This window comes from Vairimorpha necatrix, chromosome 3, assembly GCF_036630325.1.
Source record: "Vairimorpha necatrix chromosome 3, complete sequence".
Lineage (NCBI taxonomy): Eukaryota > Fungi > Microsporidia > Nosematidae > Vairimorpha > Vairimorpha necatrix.
The window spans coordinates 150,452-170,536 of record NC_088818.1 but is presented as its reverse complement, the minus strand read 5'-3'; the positions used below and the strand labels follow the sequence as shown (position 1 = coordinate 170,536).

General features: G+C 27.5%; 9 protein-coding genes across 9 annotated transcripts; 7 read left to right on the top strand and 2 right to left on the bottom strand.

Annotated features, from left to right (window-relative positions):
• Window positions 1-52: 52 nt before the first annotated feature.
• Window positions 53-2,983, top strand: VNE69_03042 (DNA polymerase delta catalytic subunit (DPOD); the record flags this gene model as incomplete). Its single annotated transcript, XM_065472894.1, has 1 exon — window positions 53-2,983. The coding sequence occupies one exon, from the start codon at window positions 53-55 to the stop codon at window positions 2,981-2,983; it is 2,931 nt and encodes a 976-aa protein (XP_065328966.1).
• Window positions 2,984-3,303: 320 nt separating this feature from the next.
• Window positions 3,304-4,035, top strand: VNE69_03041 (uncharacterized protein; the record flags this gene model as incomplete). The annotated part of the gene is made up of 1 exon (XM_065472893.1): window positions 3,304-4,035. One exon carries the CDS (start codon window positions 3,304-3,306, stop codon window positions 4,033-4,035), a length of 732 nt encoding a protein of 243 aa, XP_065328965.1.
• A 391-nt stretch (window positions 4,036-4,426) lies between these two features.
• VNE69_03040 (histone H4) lies at window positions 4,427-4,732 on the top strand (the record flags this gene model as incomplete). Its single annotated transcript, XM_065472892.1, has 1 exon — window positions 4,427-4,732. One exon carries the CDS (start codon window positions 4,427-4,429, stop codon window positions 4,730-4,732), a length of 306 nt encoding a protein of 101 aa, XP_065328964.1.
• A 62-nt stretch (window positions 4,733-4,794) lies between these two features.
• VNE69_03039 (uncharacterized protein) lies at window positions 4,795-5,034 on the top strand (the record flags this gene model as incomplete). The annotated part of the gene is made up of 1 exon (XM_065472891.1): window positions 4,795-5,034. The coding sequence occupies one exon, from the start codon at window positions 4,795-4,797 to the stop codon at window positions 5,032-5,034; it is 240 nt and encodes a 79-aa protein (XP_065328963.1).
• A 131-nt stretch (window positions 5,035-5,165) lies between these two features.
• On the top strand, window positions 5,166-8,270 carry VNE69_03038 (WD40 repeat domain-containing protein; the record flags this gene model as incomplete). The annotated part of the gene is made up of 1 exon (XM_065472890.1): window positions 5,166-8,270. One exon carries the CDS (start codon window positions 5,166-5,168, stop codon window positions 8,268-8,270), a length of 3,105 nt encoding a protein of 1,034 aa, XP_065328962.1.
• A 162-nt stretch (window positions 8,271-8,432) lies between these two features.
• Window positions 8,433-8,861, bottom strand: VNE69_03037 (histone domain-containing protein; the record flags this gene model as incomplete). Its single annotated transcript, XM_065472889.1, has 1 exon — window positions 8,433-8,861. One exon carries the CDS (start codon window positions 8,859-8,861, stop codon window positions 8,433-8,435), a length of 429 nt encoding a protein of 142 aa, XP_065328961.1.
• Window positions 8,862-9,273: 412 nt separating this feature from the next.
• Window positions 9,274-10,806, bottom strand: VNE69_03036 (T-complex protein 1 subunit beta (CCT2); the record flags this gene model as incomplete). Its single annotated transcript, XM_065472888.1, has 1 exon — window positions 9,274-10,806. One exon carries the CDS (start codon window positions 10,804-10,806, stop codon window positions 9,274-9,276), a length of 1,533 nt encoding a protein of 510 aa, XP_065328960.1.
• Window positions 10,807-11,097: 291 nt separating this feature from the next.
• Window positions 11,098-12,837, top strand: VNE69_03035 (nucleoporin NIC96 (NIC96); the record flags this gene model as incomplete). The annotated part of the gene is made up of 1 exon (XM_065472887.1): window positions 11,098-12,837. The coding sequence occupies one exon, from the start codon at window positions 11,098-11,100 to the stop codon at window positions 12,835-12,837; it is 1,740 nt and encodes a 579-aa protein (XP_065328959.1).
• Window positions 12,838-17,282: 4,445 nt separating this feature from the next.
• Window positions 17,283-20,075, top strand: VNE69_03034 (SMP-LTD domain-containing protein; the record flags this gene model as incomplete). The annotated part of the gene is made up of 1 exon (XM_065472886.1): window positions 17,283-20,075. The coding sequence occupies one exon, from the start codon at window positions 17,283-17,285 to the stop codon at window positions 20,073-20,075; it is 2,793 nt and encodes a 930-aa protein (XP_065328958.1).
• Window positions 20,076-20,085: the final 10 nt, after the last annotated feature.

Genomic DNA, 20,085 nt, shown 5'->3' with positions numbered 1-20,085 from the left:
ACTAATATTGACTCTACAAAAGACTTTTTATAAATTATCTTTTATTTTACCCATGTCTAGTGATATTATTTTTTTAAAAACTAATATTGATTTTTTTATTGACTCTAGTGGTTTAAATACTGGCGAACCAATAATCAAAATTTTTGGTACTACTAAAGATGGTAAACCTATACAAGTACTTGTAAGAGACTTTCTTCCTTATTTGTATATCCAACCAGTAGGAGATTTAAATATTTACGAAGATCAAATAAAACAAGCCATTGATAAATTAAATCTAAAAGGAAGACTTGTTCAAGTTGACACTGCTATGAAATATCCTCTGTACGGGTACTCAGAAAAAAAATCGCTCTTTTTTAAACTGACTTTTAATACACCAGCAGTTTTTTATCAATTAAAAACTTTATTGGAAGAAGGAATCAGAATAGGAAATAATAACGTAAGATTTAAACTATTTGAGAGTAATTTTCCTTTTGTTCTTCGTTTTATGGTAGATATGAATATTGTGGGAATGCAATATCTAAAAATTAAGCATTATAATACTTTAACTGAAACACCTTTGGTATTGTCATGTTCTTATAAAGACGTCATACCTTTGGAAATCAAAGGCGAATTCGTCAAACTTCCAAGATTCAAAATTCTGAGTATTGATATTGAAACTGTCAGTTTAGACAAAATATCATTTCCAATCTCATCTAAAGATCCTATAATTCAAATAGGAAACACTGTCTCATATTCCGACGAACATGACAAAATCGAGCAAACAATCTTCTGTCTCAAAGATACGGCGCCTATTCCAGGCGCACAAGTAAAAAGTTTTAAAACTGAAAAAGATTTATTAATTTCTTGGAGAGAATATTTTCTAAAAGAAGATCCTGATATAATTTTAGGATACAATTTGAAACAATTTGACATTCCTTACATTTTAGACAGAGGAGAAATTTTTTTCATTGAAGATTTTGCCAAGTTAGGTAGAACTGATAAAAATTCTAAAGTTAAAAATACTGTATTCAGTTCAAGACAAATTGGAAATCTAAATACGACAGAAATAGATATAGAAGGTCGAATTATATTCGACCTGATGCAAATTATCAGGAGAGAACACAAATTGAGAAGTTATTCTTTGAATTCTGTCAGCTTACATTTTTTACAAGAACAAAAAGAAGATGTGCCACATCATTCGATGCACGATTTACAAGAAGGAACTCGTGACACAAGAAAGCGTATTGCTTCTTATTGTTTAAAAGATACACTTTTGCCACTAAGACTTTTTAATAAGTTAAATATGTTAATTAATTTTACAGAATTAAGTCGTGTCACAGGCGTGCCTGTGGATTATTTCTCGAGTAGAGGCGTCAGTATAAAAGTTTTAACTTTGATTTACAGAGCCGCGGCTCAAAATGACTACCTCGTGCCAGTTTTAAATGTTTCAGAAAATGAGTCGACATTTGAAGGCGGGTTTGTTATGGACCCACTAAGAGGATTTTATCCTCAACCAATAGCAGTACTAGATTTCTCATCTTTGTATCCTTCTATTATGATAAGTAGAAATCTTTGTTATTCTACTTTACTTACTAAAGAACAATATGAGAAATATGGAGGTATAAAGACGCCTACTAATAATTATTTCGCTGATGTCAAGCTTAGAGAAGGTCTTTTGCCTAAAGTCTTGACGAATTTATTGGCGTCAAGAAAAGCTACAAAAAAAGAAATGAATTTGGAAGAAGATCCAGTTATAAAATCTTGTCTGAGTGCTAGACAGTTGGCAATTAAGACATGTGCGAATTCTATTTATGGATTTACTGGTGCTAGTATTGGTAAATTGCCTTGTATAGAAATTTCCCAGAGTACGACGTCTTTTGGCCGTGAAATGATTGCTTTTACTAAAAATATTATTGAGACGACTTATTCGAAGAGCAAAGGCTTTTCTCATGACACTGAGGTCATTTACGGAGACACAGATTCTGTTATGATAAATTTCAGAGAAAGCGACATGAAAAAAGTCTTCGAAATGGCAAAAGAAATTGCGGATTATGTGACTACTAAGTTTATTAAGCCTGTTGCTCTTGAGTTTGAGAAGGTTTATTATCCTTATCTTTTAATTAATAAAAAGAGGTATGCTGGGTTAATTTACACTAACCCGGACAAGTCTAGTAAAATAGATACTAAAGGGATAGAGACAGTAAGAAGAGATAATTGTAATTTAGTTAAAGAAGTTATAGAGACTTGTCTTAATAAAATATTATTTGAGAAAGATGTAGAAGGTGCCAAATCTTATGTTAAGAAAATAGTCCAAGATCTTTACCAAGGGAAAATTGATTTGAGTCAATTGGTCATTTCCAAGGCGATCACGAAATCGGGCGAGAAGTACGCGAGTAAACAAGCCCATGTAGAATTAGCAGAGAAAATGAAGAAGAGAGGAGATGAGTCTGCTGGTGCCTTAGGGAACAGAGTAGGCTACATTATGGTAGAAAAAGGGAAGAAAGTGGCTGGTTATGATAAGGCTGAAGATCCTGTCTATGTTTTGGAGAATAATCTGCCTATTGATACAGAATATTATATTGATCAACAATTGGCTAAACCTCTTCACAGGCTATTTGAGCCTATTGTAGACAATGTCTCAGAATTATTAAAAGGAGAGCACACTCGTGTAGTGTCCAATATTGTCAAAGTCAAGGGGCCTATGAATGCCTTTCTTCAGACTAAAACTACGTGTATAAGTTGTAAGACTTCTGGTACAATCTTGTGTAAAAATTGTAGACCAGATTTCTATAAACATTTAGTCAAATTACAGACAGAGATAGAAAACAAGAAAGTTGTTTATAATGAATGTTGGACTGAGTGTCAGAGATGTCAAGGAAGTTTACAAGACGAGATATTGTGCGCTAATAGGGATTGTCCTATATTTTATATGAGGACGAGAGTAAAAAAAGAATTATTGCCTTTGAGCGACAAGCTGAAACAATTAAGAGATTTAGAATGGTAAAACCAAATAAATTAATTATTAAAAACATATTAGTAAATTAATTTGCATTTGTTTATTTACATTTATAAACTAATTTAAATTTATTATATAAAATATATTAGTGAGTTTAATTTGTTTATTTACATTTATATACTAATTTAAATTTATTATATAAAAACATAGTAGTAAATTAATTTGCATTTGTTTATTTACACTTATAAACTAATTTATATTCGTTATAGACTTATGAATGTAATAAAAATTTACCATAGACTTAATATAATTTTTATAAACTTACTGGATTTTTAAATATAAGTTTCGTTTTTTTTTGTTTTTTTCCTATGGTGGACAAATTAATCGAAAAATTCAAAAAATTGGACGAATTGTACGAACAAAAAAAAGATTTGCTTTTACAAGCACAACACGCCAAAAACCACAAATTTCTCAAACAAGTCATAAATGACAAATTTAAACTCAGAGACTTTTTAAAAAATCATAATTTATCAAAAGAAGATCATTTAAAAATAGAAAATCTTATAAAAAAAGATTTTCTAGAATTTAACAATATAAAAGAAATTTACTGTAAACTTGACATTTTAAAACTTGTAAATTGTCAAAATTTAAATTCTTTAATTTTAGAATTATTTGATTCAATTTATGCAAATATTAAAAATTTAAAAATTACAGAAAAAATAATGGTTTTAAATAGTCTTAGAAATTTAGATAATAATAAAATTGATGAATTGTGTGAAAAAGAAATAAATCTGTTTTTTGAAAAAACAGATTTGGATCCTGTAAATTTAAATATTTGGATTTGTAATTTATTAGATGTGAGTTTGTTTGTTAAAAACAAACAAACTCTCCTTTATAAGAAAATTAAGGAAGAATATAAAAAGCATGAAATTTTATATTTTAAATTATCAATTAATTTACTAAATCTTCAAGAAGATTTAGATTCTTTGAATTTAAAAATTAAAGAAAGAAGTAAATTATTTCATGTTGATTTATCAGAAGAACTAAGAAGAGTACAAATTTCTAGTGGATTTTTAGTTAAGGAAGTAAACGAGAAATAAATGAAATTAATTTGTGAATGAAAATCAATTTGCTTATATTTTATTATCTATTTACATGAAATCATTTTCATTTATGCGCATGAAATATTATAACATTCTTATCTTTTTCATAAAGAAAGAATCATTTTAAATTACAATCTACTTGTTCGCATTAATTTATTTGACATAAAATAAATTTATCCCATTTTAAATGTTATTTTTGTTCCTTTCTTTTTTAAAAAAAAGAAATAATTTTGGTTTTATTAGGTAAAAATTTAAAAGTCTTAAAACACCAAGTTATTGTGTTTTCTCCATTTTGCTTTTTCACTTTTTGTTTTTCCCGCCTTTTCGTGTAGAAATCCCGCCTTTTTTTCTCAAAAAACTATAAAAACAAGAAAGTGTTTCACCCTCAATGTCAGCACCAGGAAGAGGAAAAGGATCTAAAAGTGCCAAAGGTATAGCCAAGAAACACAGAAAGACTACTTCTAATGAAGAGAGTATTAGTAAGCCAGCTATAAGAAGATTAGCCAGGAGAGCAGGTGTCAGTAGAGTAGGATCAGGCTGTTTTAATGAGATCAGAGTAGCCGCCAAGAGTTACATGACTGGAATTATTTCTTATTCATTTGTTTATGCTAATCATGCGAAGAGAAAGACAATAACTTGTTCTGATGTCTTGTATTCTTTAAAGAAGATGGGAGTCAAATATATGGGATATTAAATGAATTAAAAATATATCATGTAACTTATTTATTATAATTTTTTATTTATTTTACCCTTTTTATGAGTGACTGGACTAATTTTGATAATACGAAACAAGTCAATGAGTGGACAAATGATGAACAATCAGACTTGTATAAAAATATCGACTATAAAAATGAATGGCTTGATGAGAACAATAAAACAGAAGAAGAAGAAGAGAAAAATGAACTGTATGAAAAAATGGGACTGAAATATGAGTCAATGTTTGATGGGCCCAAATTATTCCATAGGGAGCAAACAAGAAAAAGAAGAAACATGTAAAAACATAATAAAATATGCATAATTTACAAGTAACATTTTATTTTAATACAAACAAATCCAAATTTGTTTATGCAAATTTTAAAAGTATAAATATTCTTTTTTTTTATTTTTGCATAAATGAATACCCTCTTATGGAAAATTATTATTTACTAAATTACAAAATAAAACAAGTCACTGGCGACTTATACTCCAATAATGGAAGTATAATGATCCGCAAAGATAATCAAATAATAGTAGACGACTCTATTTATCTAAAAGATGAATATTCAGAAATTTCTCATTTTCTGAATTATCAATACGAATTTGTTTTAGTAGAAAACAAAAAGACAATTTTCTTGATAAACAAACACAATCTAAACAAATCAGAACTTGGATCTTTTACTGATGAAATAGTAGAAGCTACTAGTAACAACAAGTACACTTTAGTAGTCACAAAGAAATCAGTGATATTATTTAGTAATGAATATTTCGATATAATTGGAGAGACAAATTTAGAGACTGAGATTTGTAAGGCGATTTTGTCTAGTGATGATGTTTTCGTATTAATTTATGAAAATAAAGTCGAGTTTTATAATTTGAAAATGGAAAAGATAAGTGAATGTAAAATGAAATGTTTAAGTGGGTGTTATATAGAAAGATATAATTATTGGGCACTTGTTACAGAAAGAGAAATAATATTTATAGAAGATAATGGGTGTATTTTTAATAGAATACCTTTGATAAAAGAGATACTTCAAGGAAATCTCTATAATTTGAAATGCGAGTCATTTGAAAATAAGTTGATTTTGGCTACAGGAAATCTGATCACTTTACTCGTCCTTGTGGATGGCCACTGGAGGGTAAAATTTATTACAGAACTAGAAGGGGAATTTGTATCTTTTTATGATAGAAAAGTATACTCAAAGAAAAATGATACCTTGTTTTATTATTTCATAAATAAGGAATATTCTAAAATCGGGAACATGTTCCTTGTTTCTGATTATAAAGATCTTTTAGTTTACAATTTTGATAAGAAGAAATTAGCAGAACACGATTTTAAATTAGAATTTAAAGAAGATATAAAGAGAATATTAGTAGACAGAGATGAATTTGGTATTATTTTTAGCAAAAGATTATTAGTCTTTGATAAGGAATTTGAAATTATAAGAAGAGAAGAAAATAAATTTAAACATAATATTTGTCTTAAAAACACACAAATAATTAATGAAGACAAATTAATTTTTAAAAAAAAAGACATAAAAATTCTTAGTATAGAAAACAGTAAGATAGAATCAAGTAATATTCACAATAGTAAACATAAAAAACCTATAAAAAGGTTAAATGACATTTTGAATATCCACAATATTAATGGGAAGATAATTACTATAAATACAAACGGCGAAATATATTCAGAAGAGAACAAATTAATATTCAAAAGTAAACCAATTACCAGTGAATATACAATAGATTATAAGAATGGCAAGATATATTTACTCTATCAGAATACTCTCATATATGATGATGTAATATTGGACAATATTACATCATTTTACGTATCTGATAGTTTATTATATACAAAACATGATAAGTTATATCTCTATAATACTTTTACATTTACAGATACAGATTTCAAGCTACTAGGCACTACAGATTTAGAAATATACGGCATAAGTAGATTTAATTCTATAGACACGTATTATAATAAAGAACATATAAAAAAACAAATAGAGAAATATTTTAAAAACGAGGAATATTCTAAAAGTATAGAAATGATGATAAAACATAATATAAAAATCAATATGGAGAATATCAATATAGAGAAAATGAAAGATCTAAACTATAAATATATAATTTATATCATTGATGAAGTCATACAAGATTATGACTTGGTTCTGGATGATGAATTTGTTTATATAATAAACAAATTCGCAACCAACAAATATGAATTTACAAGTAGATGGACCAACCATCAAATTCTAAGAAATAGTACTAATAATATCAGTGATAGAAGTAACACATATAATATTAGTGATACAAATAATATTATTAAGATATTGTATAATTATATAAAGAATAATACAATACAAGATAAATCAAAGATACAAATATTTATTGACGATTTATTTGTAGCTTTCAATAATAACAGTGATATTCTCGACTACATTTTCATGAAATGTTCTCGTATTGATTTATGTTTTCTGTACACTAGAAATCTAGAAAGATGTATAAAACTAATTAAGAATAATATCAGTCTAGAAGAAATAAAAAAGAACATAGTTTTGTACTATGGTAAAATACAAGATATTTCTAAAATAGAAGAAATATGCCATTTTATAAATGAAGATGTTTACATTTTAGAAGAATTACAGACTGATTATCATAAGATTTTAGAATATTATAAATTATTTGATGAATTAATTTATTATTTAATAATTAATAAGTTACAAGATGAATTAGAACGAGTTATTAAGAAATATGACTTGTATGATAAATTACTAGTTTATATTATTATATTAAATAATCAATATTCCGAAAGAATAAATTTGGTAGAATTATATGTAAAAGGATCTGATGTTAAGAAGAAGATATGGATTTATGAATATTTACAAGAATGGGATAAATTATTAGAAGTATATTTAGAAAATGACATGTACCACGAGATATTTAATTTTAAATATATTAGTACAAGTAATTATAAAGATAAAATATTGAGAAATTTAGAAGATAGAAATAAATTTAAAGATCTCGGGATAATTTATGAAATATATTTAGATGATCCAGAAAGAAGTCTTAAATATTTTGTACTAAGCAGAAGTACTAGAGACATTTACAGACTCTGGAAGATATTAAAAGTAAATTTTGATTTACTGGACTTATGTGTGACACATTACAGGGCCTTAGAAAATAATAAGAGAAAACTTGATAAATATAAAAAGAGACTGAATAATATTCAGCATGACATAGAAGATGACACATTCTCAGTCACTTCCGTGTGTAAGACGAACAGAGGCATCCCAGGGAATCTTTACGAATATGAATTCTATTTAGAGAAGATTAATGATATCTTAGTAGAATTAGTAAAGTGGACAGAAGAGACTAAAATGATACTAGAAATGTCTAATAATAAAGAACTAAGAGGACTACTCGATAATCTAAAGGAAGAAGTCAAGAATATACCAGAGTTATATAAAGTGGGATATGAGAGAAGTAAAGAACTTATTATGTGCGTAGACATAACCGCAATCATAGGCAACTAATAAAATTAAATTTTGATCTTTTTAATTTAAATATAAACAAATTTGTAAGCAAGTCTTTCTAAAGAATATAGTTAAATTATATTGCAAACTAATTTGGTATAAATATAAAATACAAATAATAAAATGTTTTCTTGATTAGATAATACCCTTTTAATTAATACATTATATCTCAGAATACAACATATGTGCATACTTAAGCTTATAGACTAAGCAAATATCTTTAGGCTGGAGAGTAACACGCTTCGCATGAAGGACACATCTGTAAGCATCTTCCATCAGAATAGTAAGGAATGACTCCACTGACTCTTGTAAGGCGAGAATAGCTGAGGCCTGGAATCTCATGTCGGACTTGGTCTTCATTATGCTCCTGACTAATCTCTGGAAAGGCCTCTTTCTAATTAAAAGATCAGTAGACTTCTGATACTTCCTGATTTCTTTAAGTGCTACTGTACCCGGCTTGAATCTTCTTGTATGTGACGTAGTGGTCTTGTTACTAGAAGACACTGTCTTCTTAGTAGCCTTGGCTGATACTTGTTTTCTTGGTGCTTTACCTCCTACTGTTTTACGAGCTGATTGTTTTACTCTTGACATGCCCTTAAGAAAAAAACGGGTTTAAATATTTTTAGGCGGGAAAAATAAGAGGGAAATTAAAAAAGCGAGGGAAAAAAAGAAAGAAAAACAGAGATAAAACACAAATATATAATGAAATATGAAAAATATACAATTGTATAATAAAATATTAAATTATTTATAATTTACTATAATATATTTAAAAATATCTTTCTGTTGAATCTTGATCAATTAAATCGACTTCTTTATTCCTTTAAAACGCCCTTAAATTACAAAAAAAACTTCATTCATAAAAAACACCCTTCATTCATGAAAAAATCTTCATTTTAAAAAAATCCATATGCATAAAAAGACGCATATCTATGTAAACATAAAAAACAAATATAATCAAAATATAAGTCTAATATAAAATTATCATAATAAATTATTTATTTTAATGCCTTGTTCTTTCCCTAGGTTGTAATTTCACTATACCATCACATTTTATTATCATCTGTGCCACTTCTGATGACGCACAAATAACTCGCTTTTTAATTCTAAAACTGTCCACTACATGACATTCCTTCATGCACTGGACTACTCCCTTCTCCAAATTCACTCCATAAGTATAAGCCCCACTATTGTGCTTAGACCTAAGCTGACTTTTTAATTCATTTCCATTAAAGCCGCCATTCTCTGACAAAATAACAGGAATATTCTGTAAAGCACTAGAAAAAGCAGAAATGGCCTCGCTTTCTACGCCTGGGATCTCAAGGGCATATTTGGCAAGCTCAACTGCCAAGGCCATCTCAGATGAGCCACCTCCATAAACAATCTTAGGATTCTCTTTAATCTTAATCAAAACACAAAGCGCGTCATGTAAACTTCTCTCTGCTTCGTCTAACATCTCCTTGGAAGATCCAAAAAGCACAATAGTACTCGCTCCATTTTTAATACCAGAAAACTTAATAAACTTCTTTCCGCCAATATTAACATTCTTAATTTCTTCACATGTCCCGTAAACTGACTCGTCTAAATTATCAAAAGTAGACAAAATCTTCCCGCCTAAAACATTGTTTAATCTTTCTATACCATCAAAATCTGCATTTTCTATAGGCTGAACACCTTTATTCTTTAATAATTGCATGGGGTAATCATAAATTAACTGTCTATTAATAAAACAATCAATTTTATTCTGACAAATATTCTCTATCTTAGAATTCATTTTATCTCTTTCTATTCTTTCCATTTCTGCTAGATCAGAAACAGAAGACACATTTATTTTCGCTCCGAAAACTTTGATTTTGTCTTGATCTAAACTTGTATTAGCCAATAAAATCTTGGGATTTTTTATCGTCTTAATAACTGCCTCTTTATTTAAAATAAATCCATCGTCAAGATACGAATCTTCTAATTTTCCAGGACATTTAATAATTTGTATCAAATTTAAATCTGTCTTGCCTTCTAAACCTTCTACAGCTTTTATACACATATTAGTAAACTTCTCTAAATCATATTTCAATACTTTAGAACAAAGAGTCGTATTTATCAAAGATTTTATATCTTCATCAGTGGGCACTGACGAAATCTTGTTTAAAACTTTTTCGCATCTTTCTTGTGCCATTCTCAATCCTCTAATAATTTTTATAGGGTGTATATTCAATTTTGATATTTCATTAATTAAGATACTAGAAAGTACAGCTACCGAAGTAGTGCCATCTCCTTCTTCCCAATCTTGACCAATACTAGAATTTATTATAATACGAGCAGAAGCACTGTCAATTTGAAGATTTTTGAGTATAAAAGCGCCGTCATTTGAAATATTTTGATTTTTTGTGTCGCCTTTTAAAATTTTTAACATTCCTTTTGGGCCGAGAGTTGTTTTACAAATATCGCCTATTAGATTTGTACCGGAAAGAATTGTGCGCTTTGCGTCTTGACCTTTTTCTTCTGTGGTACCGACATTTTGATGAGAAAAAATGTTCATTTTGGGGATTAAAAAATAACGGAAAAATAAGATTTAAATAAAAAAAACAAAAAATAAGTTAAATGTTTTGTATTAAGTTTATATGTGAGTGTGAAATTCCATTTTAAACTTATGTTTTTTAATTAGCTTCAGCGCTATAGTGTAAAAATAAGATTTTACAAAACTTCAAGTTTAGCGTACTTGTATTCAGTTTTAAAGAGTTCATATAGACAATTTTTTTATAACTTTTGAAAAGACAATCACGATCATTTTGACAAAATAATAAATTTTTGATTTTTGAAATTTACCCCCATGACTGATAAACTTAAAATTCCTTTTGTATTGGAATCCCAACAAGTAACTAATTATTACCAAGTTGTCGCTAATCTAAAAAAAATACAATTAAAAAATAAAAAATATTCTGTAATCCCAGTAAGGACAAATTTCACTGGTATCTTAAAACCAATAAGAAATGATTACAATATTGAAAGTATCATCAACGGATTTGTCTACAATAAATTACAAGAAACAGTAGGCGAATATGAAAAAGAAATTGAAAAAAATTTTAGAGAACAATTGAAAAAAAATTTAAGAGAAATAAAAAAACAAAATGAAAATCTAAACAAGTCAGGAAAAAATAATCTCGACGTAGGAAGTTTCGAAAAAGATTTCGGAATATTGCCAAATGAAGAATTATTTGGTAATCCTATGTTATTCGATATTTACAAGTTTCTTTCTACGACAAATTCGTCATTGGATTTTGACCAAGAAATCGTCTACTTGGGTATCGAGTATATAAAATATATTGACAGATTTTTACTTGAAAATTCTTCGGAAATTTTAGCACCTCTGAATTCTTTTGAAGATAAAGTTTCTGTATTCGTAAAAATGAAATACAATAGTGAAGAATACAAATTAGAAGTATTTGAAGGTAGATATTTATTCGCCGAAATTTATGTCTATTTGAGATGCGGAATGCCAAATAGTATTTTTAATTTAATGAACCAATATACTGATTATTTTAATAATATAGAAAATGATTTCAAGAAAAGCTTTTCTTCTTGGCTTCATTCAAAAATTTATCTGGGCAAATTTCGCAATATAAATCTTGAAGAAGACAGATTTAAAAAAATTTTATATGATTTGATGGAAGGTAAAAATAATATACAAGACCATTTAATTATAAGTAGCGTGGAAGACTACCTCTGGTTTCAATTGATGAACACAAAAGATACGAATTGTATAAGAAAACAATTTGATAAATATAAAAGCAAACGAGGCTTGTTGTTAGTCTACGTAATGACTAAACAATACGATAAAGCTATGGAATTTTGTTTTTATAACGATTTGTCAACATTTTCGACTTATCATTTGATGAAAGAATTAGCTAAAAAATCAAATGATAAAAATTTATTCGTCGACTTAACTTTCATGATTTGTGAAAAAATGAAAGATACACAGAAAAAATTGTATTGTATTTCTGCTATAGAAGAAATAACAGAAGATTATGAAGAAATTGTAGCTAAAAATATAGTAAAATACAAAATGTTTGATATATTGGGCTTGACATTATCAAAAAAAATTGATTATAAAGTAGTACGTCTTTTAAAAGATATTAACGACAGAAAACAGATAATTAAAGTCTACAAATTGGTAGATGACACGACACTCCTGACAGAAATACTCATTGATATTTTTATTGAAGGAATATTGACACAGGTAGATATTCAATACGCGATAAAAATTTTTGACGAAATTAAATTGACAGATCAATCAACGAACGTGAAAAAATTGGAAATACTTTTAAAATTTTATAAATTTTTACAGAGTCCGGATATTTTTACTCTAAAAACGACATCGTTTTTTTCTGTGGATTTTAAACTTATTGAAGTTAAATTTGTTATCGAGAAAGTATTAAAAGTAGCCTGTGAGGTAATAAAACAAGGGAATGATTATGAGATGGCAAAAAGTTTGTTTAGAGTTGTGGGTGAAATTGAATTGAGTGATGAGTGTATCAAATATCTTAATAGGGAACTTGTACCTTTTATTTGATGGAATAAAATAAAGTAATTATGAAAAAAAAATTTAAAATTTGTTTTGTTGTTGCAAAAATTTGCATATAATTATTAAAAAAATTTATGTGTTAAATATAATGAGGTTTTTTATTGAATATTCGAAGTCATTTCATATTAATTATTGTATTGTATTGTGTTTAAGAATACAAAGTTGAGGTGGTCACGAGGGATGAACCCTCGTTGAAAGTAGGCCTCTAGCAAACTACTTGTAAACGGCTCCTTGGGCCTTGTTTGTTTATTATTTAAAAAATGTTTATTGTTGTTTTTCTGCATCTACTTCTTTCTTTTTGTTGGGGTCGAAAAATAATATTTTTTAAAAAAAATATTTAAGAAATTCCATTTTGGGAAAATGGAATTTTACATGTGGTTGTAATACCACATTCTGCCCCCTTAGAGTTTAATGTTCTTAATATGCGTCCATCCACTATTTCCTTTCAGTTTAATCCAGTACCCTTTATTGCCAACACATAATACCTTCTTCCTCTTGCTCCATTGTGGTCCTAATTTTTTAGCATTATATATTCTTTCCCTACAAATGTCTCCAACTTTTACCAAATAGATTTTTTCTTCTTTTAAGACACTAATATGATTGTAATCTCTCTGTAATGGGTCATAAATATTAAATCCATTAATGATTGAAAATGGAGAAGATTTTATCGTTCTATTATAATTGAAATTAATCGCATTTTCTGCCTTCATAACGACTTCTCGTATATTTAAACCTTTGTTGAAGCTCAGGGCGAATGAAATTGTTTTATTTATTGCTTCCGATACACCATTAGAGCTTGGTGTGTATGAGGGTATCAAGGTATGTAGTATTTTTTCCTTTATTAAATAATCTTTAGTTGTGTTACTTATAAACTGGCGTCCATTGTCTGAAATTATAGATGTTGGTTTCCCAAAAGTTGTAATCCAATTTTCAAAACATCTTAACACCGAGTCTGAATTTATAGTGTATAAGAAATAAAGTTTAGTATATCGGGAATATATATCCGTCATGGTAAGGATATATCCTACCTCTTTCCTTTCTGAAGTAATAAAATTATCAAGACTAAAAGGGCCGAAAATATCGGTACTTACCTTTTCAAATTTTCTTTGTGCTACTATATTACCAGTGATATATTTTTTAGGATGCTTATTTTTATAAATTCCACAAATTTTACATTTGCTAATGGTATTTCTTATTTCTTTAAAGATTCGTTTTATATAGTAATAGCGCTTTATATTGTAATATAGGGTAGAAATTCCTCTATGAAGTCCAAATTCATGCATAAATGATATAAATTTTTTTACTTGGTTAAATTTAACTATGTAGCGCTTTTCTTTATCAAATATAAAGTTACCGTTTTTGTCTCTGAGACAACATTCTTGGTTTAGTTTAATAATTTCTTCGTGATTATTGTTTTCATTATTTCCGATTCCAATGAAATTTCTTGATAGATTATCTGCCATACAATTTTTATTACCATCTATATGATTTAGTGAAAAACTAAATTCATTTAACAACAATTTCCATCTATTAATTCTTGATGTTTCTATTTTATTTTCATAGATACAATTTTTACTATCAGTATAAATCTCTACATAAGATCCTTGGATTATGTTTTTAAAATTGAGCATAGATAAAACAATTGCCAAAAATTCCTTCTCAACAATACTGTAATTTAATTCTGGACCAGAAAATTTTTTACTATAATATCTAATGATTTTATCCTTTTGTGTTAGTGTACTTCCTAAACCTATTTCGCTCGCGTCAACGTGTAATGTAAATTTACTATTGTAATCGGGAAATGATAACATATGATTACCTAAAATCCACTCTTTAATTCTGTCAACTTCCTTTCTCATTTCGGTCGTTATTTTAATTTTATTTTCATTCTTGTTTTTTAACATATCTGTTAATTTATTAATCCTTATCGAAAGATCTGGAATAAACTTTCTGTACCAGTTTATCACTCCTAACAGTTTTTGTAAATCCTTTTTCGTTCTTATTTCTTTCTCGAATATTCTATTATTTAAATAATTAGTTTTTGGAAAAATTCCTTCGTGATTTATTTTGTAACCCAAAACTTCAATTTCTGGTTGAAAAAACTTCGATTTTTCGAAATTTATTTGGACATTTTTGCTATATAAAGTTTCTAGTATTTTTTCTACGGAAATTAAATGACTTTCTTTTGTTTTATTATAAATCACAATATCATCTATGAAAACAAATACATTATCGAAATCTCCTAAAATGTTTGAAATATTTCTTTGAAATAATTTTGGACCGGGCTTAATTCCAAAGGGAATTCTCTTGTATTGCCACTGTTGTCCTAATAAAAAAAACGATGTATATTTCTTGCTTTGTTCATCTATTTTTATCTGGTTAAATCCGTTACTTAAATCAATCTGCGTAAAAAATTTGTTAGATCCCATTATTGTTAGACAATCCTCAATTTTGGGCAATATCCATGGGTCATCTTGTAAAGCTTTATTTACTTCCCTATAATCTACTACTAAACGTAAATCTTTATTTTTCTTTTCTATAAAAAATGCAGGGCTTATTATATCAGAAGAACTCTTTTCAATTATATCTGCATCTAAAAGTCTTTTAATTTCCATTTTCGCCTTTTCAATATATTTAAATGGAACTGTATAGGTAATCTTCTTTGTTTTTAAAACTGGTTGTATTACATTAAACGAAGCTAGGTTTGTTTTCATAGAGGTAAATTTTTTGTTTTCTTTAATATAGAAGTCTAATAGTTTATTAAATTCTTCGCTTTCGCTAACCTGACATAATTTATTAACTATTTCTTTATCTAGCAATTCCTCAGCATTTCCCTCTTTATGTACCATGTCAATTCGTAGTCCATCTAATTCTACCGTTCCTTCGGCGTAATCTAACTTTGCACAATGCATGTCAAGAAATTCGTTCCCTAGAACAAAATTAACGGGTAATTTTTCTAAAACGCAAAATTTTACTTCAAAAGGTTTTTCTTTTATCGTAACAACAGTATTGACCATTTCATTGGATTCTGCTGTTTCATTATTTCCAAAAATGGTTTTAATTCTAGCACATTCTTCTTTCTTTAAATTAAATTCATTAACTGCGCTTTTAGTAATATAATTTCTCCTTGATCCGCTATCTAATAGCATTTTCACATCCTTATTACCTATTTTTCCTATTACAGTAATGTCTTCGGGACATTGGCTACGTTGTTTAATAATCATATTTTTATCCTTGTGATCTGCAAATTCAGGCAATCTTTTTTTATTCTGTAAGGCGTAACAACGCCTGGTATCATGAGTATAGTTACTCTTATGAAGTGAGCACCATTTCGGGTTATTAAATTGAGTATTTCTGTTATAATCAAAATTTTCTTTTTCATAATGGGTATTGGGTTTCTCGACTTTAGTTAAAATTTCATTTTCTATTAGAACAAGGTAATTATAAATTTCATAAATTTCCTTACTTATCATATTTTGTCTTGTTAATTCTAAATGTGTGAAATCTCCTAGTCCCTTTAAAAATACTTCTTCCATTTTATGCAGAGCTTCTCTTTTTTTTAGATCATTATAATATGAATAACTGTTAAGTCTTTCCTCGATTGTTTCTTTATATTCTTTGATACTAAAATAACTTATTTGGCTTGTATTATCTAATTCACGTATCGCATGTCTTTTTTGTTCCGGTGGATAAATAAAATTCAACAGTGACTTTCTTAATGCAATATAAGAATCTGATGGTAAATAATCTTTTCTTGGATCGTGTATACAATCCATGTAAATCAAAGCCATTTGTTCGTCATTCCAATCATTTGCTTTAGCTAACATCTCAAATTTTTGGAGTTGATTTATGGTTAAATCTTGTTGAATATCATAAATGTTATAAATTTTTACTTTGCTCTTAACTGCAGTTCCTTGTATATTTTTTTCAAATTCTGTATGTTCTTTTTCTTTCTTTTCATCTTTGATATGAGTTTTCCTCGTTGAATTCAACTTGAGGTGGTCACGAGGGATGAACCCTCGTTGAAAGTAGGCCTCTAGCAAACTACTTGTAAACGGCTCCTTGGGCCTTGTTTGTTTATTATTTAAAAAATGTTTATTGTTGTTTTTCTGCATCTACTTCTTTCTTTTTGTTGGGGTCGAAAAATAATATTTTTTAAAAAAAATATTTAAGAAATTCCATTTTGGGAAAATGGAATTTTACATGTGGTTGTAATACCACAAAAGTTATTTTATAAATTTTGTAAAATTTTTTTGGTACATAAAAAAATAAATACAAAAAAAATTGCATAAGTCGCTGTATACATGATCAATTTAAGACCTCATTATCTTCTTATATAAAGAAGTAAGTGTTTTTTAAAAGCTCTAACAATTATTATGATTGTTTCAGATTTTAAATTTAAAAAATATGTACAAGAATATAAACAAAAAAACATGATTCAGCTATTTATAGGTATTATATTAGGAATAATACTGGTCTTTTTCATTATAGCATTCTATCCCAGTAGAAACTTTTATAAAAGAAACAATAAAGAATTTATATTAAAAACTGCGTCAAAGAATAATTTAGATAAGGAGCAAGCAGATCTGATCTTAGCAAGTCTACATCAGTGTAGAGATTTATATTGGTTAAATGTTTTATTATTAAAGTTTTGGGTTGAATTGTCAAATTCAAGTGCACAAGCTTACAGATTCAAAAAAATGATTAAAAAAACTTTAGATGATATACCTGGAACAGGTATAATACGATTTATAGAAGTATTGAACATAGACATAGGAAACAAAGGACCAATAATTCAAAACATTAGAATAGTAGACAGAGAAGATGTGGAAAATATTTTCAAAAATGCGGAAAAAAATATTTCAGACATGACTAAAAAATTTTACTCTTTTTATCTCAACAAAGATAATTCAGTAAACTGTGCTAAAGTATACGAAGAAATATTCGAAAATGTGCATACTGTCATGTCAGTTTTGTTTAAAGGATCTATAAAAATAGATCTTAAAATAACATTCCCGAAAAATCTTATTCTTCATACAAATGTTTTTATAAATGAAATAGAAGGCGATATATTACTGAGATTTCCTTCTATAAATCATAGTACAAGATTAGAATATACTTTCCTAACTAACCCAATAATTAAAATGAAAATAGATGGTGGAGTCAGTAAAGGCGAAAGTGAAGAATATTTTAAAGGCGCCATAAGCAGATTTTTACATCGCACTGTAAGATTTTCAATCTTGAAAACTTTAGTGTATCCTTCATTTAATTCAATTTATCTTCCATTAATAGTTCCAAATATAAGTCAATTTGAACACAAAATAGAAAAGGTAACAGTGGAAAATCATCAACATATTTACAAAATAAGCGATTCGATAAGTATTTTACTGGCATTGGATTATAAAATAATAGAAGTTGTAAATGACATAACACTAAAATGTAATAATAATTTGCTAAATGATAATGAAAAGATTCATTGTGCAAAATTTTCAATACCTGAATCAGCACTAAATTCCTCGCATTTTACAAAAGATAAAAATTTTATTTATGAAAATTTAACAATCAAAGAATCGAAAATAATGAATCAATTTTATGATCTTTCAATATTTAAAAATGTAATTTCTTCGTTCAGATCACTTAACACTATCCATAATTTCAATGGTACGTCTTCTTTAGTAGAATTAATTTTTTTAGAAAAAAATTTTGAATTTATTAGAATAGTTCAAAACGACATGATAATATTCCAAAGAAATGATGAACAAAATCCCGATTTTATTGTATTTTGTATACGTGATAAAAGTTTGTTTATTTATAGTTATATTACTAATTCGACATTGAAAATGACTAAATCTCGTATATGTAAATTAAAGAAGAAATTGGAGAAGAAAGTAAGTAAAAAGATATCAATCAACAAGATATTCCAATATTCTAAGAAAGCGATGTATTTTTGGAAATCAAAAAAAGAAGAAAGTTCATTAGAATATGTGGACGATGTTAAAAATATTTTGGAGATTGAGAAAACAGACGATTTTATTAATAAATTTGAGAAAATTTTAGACGCACCAATTTGCAGTAAGCCAAATATTTCTTATAAATTCAGTTGTGCTCCAAATATTATTTTTGATTTAATTTTACAAGATGAAATCAGAGTAAAATTTTTTTCAGACCAGATAAAAATTTTTCGTGTTATAAATGAAAATGACAGATACAAAAAGATAGCCATAGAAAGTAGAGATGATCACAATGATGATTTTATTTTGCACACGTTTAATAGTAAAAATACAGTATATGATGTTATTGATAATAAGAAGATTATTTATGAAGTTGTAGAGAATAACGAAGACCAAATTAAGATAAATGAAATAAAAAGTTCGGTGTTTACCAATGATTATGGTATTGAAAAAAGAGGTTATAATAATCCTGTATTGATCACATATCCCAATTTAAAAGGGAATGTGTCGGAGGAAGACTTGAATTATAATAAAAATAGCAAAATAATGTTTTTAGATGCAGATGCCACGAGGTCGCCATCTTTTAAGACGCCGTCAAAGACTATTTTAAATATTTACATCGACGAAGGAATAAGTTACACACCTGGAAATCAGTTATATGAATCAATTTACACTCGAATAATGCATCAATCTATAATAAATTTGACCAGTAGATCAAGTTACGAAAGATTAGAATTAAAAAAAGAATTAAGAAAGGATTTTTATGGTGGTATTGGAGGCGTATATTTAGAATTCAAAACTAATGTCACTGACGACTTTATTTTCACGTTATACAGCACCACGCTAAAAAAAAATATTCTAAAAATTCAAAAACTTATAACTTCAAAATTAGTTAAAATGATTATACCTATATTAGAAGAAGACATTTTATTATTAAAACTTGTACCAAAGTTCCAGAATAATAAGACTATAGATATTAAAGTGGTAAATTTACCAGATGAATATCATAAAGAAAGCCTTATAGATTGTCATATTGGACTTTCTAATAAGGGCACATTTACGTTTCCAATAAATGGATCTCAAGATTCTATAATTTTTTGGGAGAAAGATAAAGAAGACACAATTAAAGGTCAGATAGAAAGTCCGTACACAAAAGTGCCGATATTGGGAAATGGAACTATGAGAACAGATAAAATGAATTATAAGATGATTTATAAAAATAATGGAATAAAATGTCGAGAGATAAAAATATTTATGGGAGTAACAAAGAAATAAAAATAAATTA